This window comes from Gossypium hirsutum, chromosome D10 (assembly GCF_007990345.1).
Source record: "Gossypium hirsutum isolate 1008001.06 chromosome D10, Gossypium_hirsutum_v2.1, whole genome shotgun sequence".
Taxonomy (NCBI): Eukaryota; Viridiplantae; Streptophyta; class Magnoliopsida; order Malvales; family Malvaceae; genus Gossypium; species Gossypium hirsutum.
Window position 1 is genome coordinate 46,007,888 of NC_053446.1, and position 8,243 is coordinate 46,016,130.

Here is an 8,243-nt window from a genome sequence, read left to right on the forward strand (position 1 = left end):
TAAGATTCTCGAATGTCGAGTTCAGAGTAAAAATTTGGAAGTTGAAAGGTAAATTAAATTTGATAGCATAGAACCCTGAAGTGGACATCTACGAGCGTCTAATGGTCAATTAAGTGGAAGTGAATGTCTATTGGCTTCCAGGCGTTTTGGTTCTCTACCGGATACTGCCGATTTCCTCAAAATTTTAACCGTCTGTTTTATCCAACAGTTGGACCTCATTTAAACTTTTAGTCAGGGATTTAAATAGCGGTCCGTTACTGAAATAGCGGCCGTTATATAGCGGTAACGGCACCATCCGAAACCGCTACTGCCGAAACTCGCTATACCCGCAATACACAATAAGTAATGTAAAATTCACGACCGCGATACGTGCAATGACCGCAATAGCATCCGTTATGTCCGCAACCGCGATAAACGCAATGGACCGAAAACGCGACCGCGACCGCAATTTAAATCCCTGCTTTTAGTCTAACGCTTCCCATGAAAGCTTTTCCCTTTTAAGAGCTCATGCTAGAATTTCCCCGCAGTTCAGCAGTTTTACAGTGGGCTACAAAAATTTGGAAATTTTAAGGAAAAGAAATAGGAAAAAACCCCAAAAAAACACTCCACTCAGCAGACAATAAGGCCAAAATACAACTAAGCATCCAAAAAACCAGAAACCAGTGGAGAAAATCTTCCCCACATCTATCAGGTAATACTTTCTGTTCTTTCTCTGAATACCCATATCAGATTTCTTCAATTCTTTTTTATGTTGTTTAAGTGTACTGAAATGTGGGAGCTTTCTTTTTGGATGGCGAAGATCTTGAGGGAGTGGAGGCAGTGGTAGGATCTATTTCACAAAAAGGGCTTTTGATTCTTTGGGGTTTTATGGGGTTTCACAAAATGGCAACTCCTTGTCCCCTTCCAGTCACCGCTGCACAGGTTCTTAAGAAATCTCTCTTTTTATTGCTTTTTCTCTCTGGTTCTTCCTTATAAAAGTTGTGACTTTTTTATTTGTTTGTTTGAAGTGTATTGTGGAAATGCAGAACAAATAAGATATGAGTTTTTTGCCATTCATTCTTCTTTTTCTTCAGGTTGGAACATATTTTGTGGAGCGATATTATCAGGTTATTATACAGCAGCCACATTTAGTGCACCAGTTTTATAGTGATGCCAATACCATGGTGCTTGTTGATGGCAGTCACAGAGAAACTGCTGCTGCAATGCTGGTAGTTCTGCTTTCTCATTTTTACTCAATTATTTCTCTAGTTTATCAAGTTTTCATTTTTGTAATCTCCAACAAATGCTGTTTTATTTGTTGCGTTTTATGGGGCAGGATCAAATATTTTATTATATTATTAGTTCAATTCACTTAGTTACATTGAATGTATTTAGTATCTACTCCCATAATGTCATAATTATACACAAACAGTAATATGGGGTAATGGTTTCTTTCTTGTTTTATGTTGTCATCAACAATGGAGGTATCTTGTTAAATACTCACTTAGTTACTTAAATTTAGTTGTCCTACTTTCGTATGCTTTCTTACTTCCATTTATGCTTTCTTTCTTGTTTAATGCTATTTTTATTTTATTTATGCATTCAATGAATGGAACTATTGGCTTATTCTTTCCCTTTTTTTCCTATCTTTCATTTGGAAGCAAATTCATGCCCTTGTTATGTCGCTCAACTATACCGGGATTGAGATCAAGACAGCTTGTTCTCTTGAATCTTGGAATGCAGGTGTTCTAGTGATGGTTTCTGGTTCTGTGCTAGTAAAAGATTTCTGTTCCAGGAGGGAATTTGTGCAAACCTTTTTCCTTGCACCGCAAGAGAAAGGCTTTTTTGTTCTAAATGACATCTTTCACTTTATTGAGGAGCAACAAATTCAGCACCATCCTGCAGTCCGATTATCACAGCACAATCTTGATCATAAACTCACTGCTTCAGCAACAATTCCTGAACCAGGTATTTCTCATCCAATTTAACATTTGAATGTTACGATTCCTGTTATAAGGCTTTGTTCTGAAACTCATTGAATTACAAATACAATTTTTAGGACAAGTATGATCATATAGTTTGCTTTTCTTTAAAAGTACTATTCTTTTATTCTTCTCAAAAGGATATTTTAGTTGCTTTGACTTATAACATTGTTCTCTTTGTAGTGCCAGGCTATTTACTGGGTGGAGATATCCAACGACGGGAGTTTGTGGCTCCTGTTGATGTTAAAGAAAATGGTCCAGTTGACAATTATACTCTTTCGGAACAACTTCAACAAGCTCTGGAATCTGAAAGTCTTGTGGACAAGAGTTCTGTGCGAGAGTCCAATGGTTCACTTCTGCATACTGTGAATACTGTCCAAGAGCATGTGCCTCCTGTCGAGGAACCCTTTGGGGAACCCCAAAAGCACAACTATGCTTCTGTTGTATGTTCTACATGTGGCTGATATTTTATGTCATGCATGAATATGTAATGCTCATGAACTTTCTATGCTTGTTTGTTGAATTAGAAATTGGCTTCTCTTCTTGATAGGATTTAATTTCTCTCATTTTCTATGCATGATTGTTGAAGTTACGGGTTGCTAAAGGACAATCAGCACCATCAGTTACTCCTCAAGTTTCTGTTAGCAAGAACCCGCTCCCTGCTTCTGACTGGGACCATGCTCCCCAGCACACTGCTCAGCAACCTGTTCTCTCCTCAAATGTTGTCGAGATGTCTGGGGCTGATATGGTTGATGAAATTTCACCCATAGAGTATGAAGGTAAAGCTTCAACTATTCCTTTTATGCTTAGCTATTTTGAAAAATGGGATTATGAGACGTGAGACATAAGAATGTCAGTTCTGTTGAAATTCTACAAGTGTTTGTTGTTTCAATATCTCAAAACATTAATTTATCTTGAAACTTTCGAAAGGCACATGTTGGCTTTAGTTTCGAAGCTAAGCATGCATAATTATTTTGGTGCTCATGTATTTTAGGTGAAATAAAATCTGTTTATGTAAGGAACTTGCCCCCTACTGTTTTTGGGTCTGAAATTGAGGAGGAATTCAAGAAATTTGGTGAGATTAGTCCTGATGGAGTGGTGATTCGTAGTCGCAAGGTTCACTTTGTAGCTTCTTTTGTAGTCCTATTATGATATCTTGCTTTTTGATGCTAAAATATTTCATTTGAGTGCAGGATGTTGGTGTTTGTTACGCATTTGTGGAATTCGAAGATATGTCAAGTGTCCGTAATGCGGCCATGGTCTGAATTTACTTCATTCATCTACCAATAAACATTTCTCTTGTTTTACTAGTTATCTTATGCATTTTTGGGAAAAAGACCCAAAAACCAGCTTCAATTTAAGATTCGAAATCCAAATCGATTTGAGCATTCTATGCACCTTGAGTGGAAATTCAACAATTATTTTATCTGTGATTATGTCTTCCATTCTTTCGTCCTATCCACCTAGCACATTTTATTAATATTTTGACCTTCCTATTCGATCTAGTTTTTAATTTATTTCCTATAGGACTTTCATCTCGATAGATATTGTATACTAATTTAGTGAAATCATATTCCACATATAGGCTGGAACTGCACAGGTTGCTGGACGACAAGTGTACATTGATGAGCGGAGACCAAACAGTTATATCCCATCTCGAGGAGGAAGTACAGATTTCTTTACCTTTCTTTTCTACTGGAATACTTTCAATCTGTAGCAAAACATTGTCTACGTGAGCATCATTACAACTGTCTTAACTGGTAGGAATGATCTCACCCGATGAGGCATATGGTTATAAGCCTGCATATGCTTATCATTATCCATGATAAAATGGCCCTTCATGTGCTTATGCTGATTTATCAATGGCATCTTTACATTGTACCTGGTTTAAAGCAGGACATGTGTCTCCCCATATTCAAATGATGGCACTTTTGTCATCCTTGCTTTGTGGGCATTAAGGGCTCATATTTCTTTAATAACTAGTATATCCTGAAGCTATATTTGTAAATTAGATACGCTTGTTTCCTTTTGTTTTCCATTCTTATCCAATGGTTAAAATGTTCTAGACAGGGATGGGTAGAGGCCGAGGCAGCTATCCAACAGAAGCTCCAAGGGGGCGTTTTGGCACTCGAAGTTATGGCAGGGGAGGTGCCTACAATGGAAGTGAACGAGACCACAGTAGATCGAGAGGAAACGGTTTTTACCGCCAAACATCTTGACAAGATTGAGGCTTATCTGGCCAGCAAGTATATAAAATTGGACAAAGTTCATAGAGCCGGCATTTTTTATCTTCTATGAAGGGATCAAATTATTGGTTTCAACCACCACAATTCAACATGTTTATTTATGGTTAGATTCAACAACAATATATCAGGTGTTTTTATTTTTCATTAGCTAGTTTTACCATGCATAGGAATTACACTTTTTGGAAAGGGCTTCCATTATTATATGCTTAATTTGTTCTTTCAATATTTAATGGGCAATATGTTTGCAGTTTTAGGTTCATTGCATTTTCTTTTAGGCTTGCCTCAAAACTTTGGTTTAATTTCAATCTGCAGCAAACAAGCTCCATTTGTTCATCTATCATGTTCATGCTTTACCAAAAGTTTGATCCTTTTTTTTTCCGTCTCTTTTGGCTAAAATAATTGGCATCTTTTAAATGTGATCATATGAACCAATGGGCTAAGTTGTCCATTAAAGCTAACTGTTTATATGGAGTAGTTCCTTGTTGAAACCTGAATCTATATTTCTTCGATCAACAATGTGGAAGAGGAAAATAAAAAGTATCCTAAGGTTGCTATTACTATAATAATGAAAGTATGTTAGAAAAAAACATAAAGATATATGCTTTATTCTCTTTTGTCTGATAGATGACTCAAACATTGGAAACTGAACTAGTGATCTGGTACCTAAAGGTTTCAGAATGAATGACTTATGAGCTTATTGCAGACAAAGCTCTGTTCTGAAGAGAAACCTGAGTTTGATCTTGCCTTGTGTTATTGTCTTCATCTTCTTCTGTTTCCCAAAGGAAGCTAGCATATGCTGCAAGAATATTGCTGTAAAGGAGAAAACAGTAGGATAAGAATTTGCCAGGTTGAGCATTACAAAATGAACGATACATTAACAATGAAATGTTTTATTACCCAAAAAGGAGATTAAAACTGTCGCGTGTTTCAATTATGTTTTAGAAATACAGTAAAGGATAGGTGGATGGAATCATTTCTCTTAAAAGTACTATTTTTATTGATAACGAAAATCTGTTTAGAATCTCCAGGGCATTGCAGAACATTGGAAATAGAGTTGAGTTAGTAAAAGGTAGATTTTCAAGTAACTGAGTCAAAGTACCTATTTTCAGGATTAGCTTCAACTGCTAGCTCAAAATAATGTGAAGCTTTATCATGGTCACGGTGAGAATCCCAGATCAATTTAGCATACTGTGACATGGTTTCACCATTCCTAGGGTCACCTTGTATGGCTTGCAAATAGTATTCCTTGGCTCCTTCAACATCTCCTTTAGACTGTCAATCAAAATGGACAATTAACAAACAAAAGGGTGTAAATGGTAGTCAAAATAAGAATCATCCACTTGTGGTGATAATACTAATCTCTGTTGCATTATGTTCTATGCACTCAAGCAAATGACGCTAAATGATACAGAAATTGAGAGTGGGATATAGAAATTAACACCTGATGTAAGAAACGAGCATAATTGCTTAAAACCGAAGGGTTGCCAGGATTTTCCTGAACCATCTTCGTATGATAATACTCAATATCAATGTCCTGGATATCGGTATGAACCCCCAAACCTGCTGGATTTGGAAGGTGCATGGATAGCCTAGCTAGCTTAGTTTCTTCTTCGGGTAGTAAGTTCTTGGCTACCTTCATAATTTCCTCCTCTTTAACCTGAGAAAAGGTAATATCCATTACAGCATTACCAACAGTATGTCACATTTTAGTCTCTGAAAGAAAATAAAAATGGCTGCTCTATAATTCAAGAAACGCTACCCCCTGGTATTCTTGTTCTCCATATTCTTCTGCATCATCCCCTATTTCCCAAAGGAAACTAGCATATGCTCCAAGGACATTGCTGGAAAACGAAAAAGAAATGAACAAATTAAACTTTAGCTTCTGGATCTGGTCTGTTCAACAAATTCCAGTGGCTAAGTTTGTGTTACCCTAGCCTTTTTCAACAGCGAAATCAAGTTAGTAAACAGATATAGAAGAAAGATAGTAACTAGTTTGAGTTAGACCTTAGGTAACTTATTTTGAAGTGCCTGGCCAAGCATAGATAAGTACTGACCTATCTTGAGGAGAAGCTTGAACGGCACGCTCAAAGTAACTAAGGGCTCTATCTTTTTCATGGTGAAGATCCCATAATATTTTGGCATACTGCAAGAGAATCTCACAGTCTTCAGGATCTGCTAATGTTGCACGATGGTAATAGTCCTCTGCTCCTTGAAGATCTCCCTTAGACTGCTGGAAAAGATTCAATCGTGTTCCATAAAACTGTGTTGTATAAGCTATCTATGCTTTCTGAAGCAGGCTTCATGGTTATATAATCATCTACTATAAAATCTACTTTTGAGATTGATCTAAAATACACCTAAAAATGCTAAAACTTGACCATTTTTTGGTATCTTGATGATTAAAACTTGTTTAGCCACTTATTATTTGAGAAATATCAGCCACATGATTCATATATGAGCTATATTAAATTCACATCACATACATCAAACACGTTAGTTTAATCTACAGAAAAAATCTTGAATGGCCTAATTAGAACAGGAAAAAATAGAGTTGAAATAGTCTCACCTGTAAAAATTTAGCATAATTCCTTAGGAACAGAGGATGACAAGGGTACTCATCAACCAGCCTCTTATGAAACTCTTCTTGATCATCAACCTCATCAAGATCCATGTAACTTAAATCAACACCATCAGCCATGGCACCAAAGCCAGCACAATCAATTCCAAGACCAGTAGCAAGATACATGGGAGGACTAGGTGGCTCAAGTTCAACTTCTTCTTCATCATTATAAGAAACTCAAATTCGGTTCAATCTTTTTTTTTCCTCATCTCCTTCTTCCTGAATTAACTCCATACACTTCTTCCGGAAGCTGAAATCTGGATTCCCTACAGCATCAATGTTCTCACCAATTGTAACTGTTCTCTCCAATGACTCCTCCCCTAGTTTTCCATCTTCAACCCCTTCATTGAATATCGAAAAAGATGGTGCACTATGCAACATTGTTATATGATGCCTATGAAAAGATCTCTTTGGTGTTCTGGGATCTAGAAAGTGAGATATATCACAAGATCTATAATCTAATCTTTCTATGCTACCTTCAGACTTGGCTCTTCGAAAGCCTTTAAGGCGAAAACCACCCGATTCTGGATTGAATTCAAACAACCCTGAAGCTGAATGAGACTCAGAAGATGAATTATGTGAAAAAGATGTCAAGTTGAGGCTTTCTTGACAATGGGAGTCGAGTTTTCCACCATGGTTTCCCTGAAGTAACCTGTAAGTAGCATCAAGATCTTTATTTGGACTATCGGTAAAAGGGAAGATAAGGGATCCAAAAACTGGGGTTGATGAGCTTCTTTGAAGCATTTATTCAGGAACCTTAAGTACTAATCTGTATTTGCCTAAATGAGATTATAGAAGTCTGTGCCAGTGAGCTGGTGAACAGAAAAAAAAATATTAAAATAAACTCAAATTGATTTCCAACATTAATGACAAAGTAAAAGAAACTCTCCCATATGTTTGTGCCTGCAATCTCAAGTATCCTTCAACTTTTCTTCATTTTTCGTCACTTCTTGCTCAAAACTCTCTTACCTTTATCATTTCAAAAAATACCCCAAGGGGGGAAAACAAAAAAGCAGAACATATTTTTATCAGTTAAACTAGAATTGGTAGAGATTGAAGAAGAAAATTAACTTGGATTGATAACAAAGTCAAGTATAAACAAAGATGCACGTGATTCCTTTTTTGAGTAAAGGACTTAAAAGCATTCTCACATGAAGTTCACCTAATAATTTATTGTTTTTGACTTGCTTTGTTTTTAATGATTCTGAAACTGGAAAAAAGCAACTAAACCAACTGCCAATCTTATCTGATCAATTCTTAGTGAACTTGTAGTCTAGAGAATGGAAGCTAAACCAAGTCAAGAAATTAAAAAAGAAAAAAACTCCATTGAATGACTATGTATATAAAAAATTCAACATTCCTAATTTACTATATTTCTTACACTAAAAAGACAAATGCTAGAAAGGGGAAAAGAAA

The 8,243-nt window shown here is 36.4% G+C and overlaps 3 protein-coding genes across 4 annotated transcripts; 1 reads left to right on the top strand and 2 right to left on the bottom strand.

Moving 5' to 3' along the window:
- The first annotated feature begins 307 nt into the window (after positions 1 to 307).
- On the top strand, positions 308 to 4,189 carry LOC107914961 (nuclear transport factor 2). The gene is given in 10 exon segments (XM_016844035.2): positions 308 to 691; positions 800 to 921; positions 1,074 to 1,208; positions 1,641 to 1,947; positions 2,145 to 2,404; positions 2,551 to 2,740; positions 2,956 to 3,077; positions 3,155 to 3,220; positions 3,547 to 3,628; positions 4,032 to 4,189. Coding segments are annotated over 9 exon segments (1,374 nt in total). The 5' UTR covers positions 308 to 691; positions 800 to 867.
- A 549-nt stretch (positions 4,190 to 4,738) lies between these two features.
- On the bottom strand, positions 4,739 to 7,027 carry LOC107914960 (uncharacterized). 2 transcript variants are annotated; one of them, XM_016844034.2, is made up of 6 exons: positions 6,774 to 7,027; positions 6,262 to 6,434; positions 5,967 to 6,048; positions 5,649 to 5,864; positions 5,307 to 5,479; positions 4,739 to 5,017 (listed from the first exon to the last, which is right to left on the bottom strand). In XM_016844034.2, the coding sequence occupies exons 1-6, from the start codon at positions 6,951 to 6,953 to the stop codon at positions 4,894 to 4,896; spliced, it is 948 nt and encodes a 315-aa protein (XP_016699523.2). In that variant the 5' UTR covers positions 6,954 to 7,027; the 3' UTR covers positions 4,739 to 4,893. The 2 variants fall into 2 exon arrangements, with proteins under 2 accessions (XP_016699523.2, XP_040958326.1); XM_041102392.1 differs by having other exon boundaries at positions 6,262 to 6,437; positions 6,774 to 7,000.
- LOC107914959 (uncharacterized) lies at positions 7,005 to 7,571 on the bottom strand. Its single transcript, XM_041102393.1, has one exon. It carries the CDS (start codon positions 7,569 to 7,571, stop codon positions 7,005 to 7,007), a length of 567 nt encoding a protein of 188 aa, XP_040958327.1.
- Positions 7,572 to 8,243: the final 672 nt, after the last annotated feature.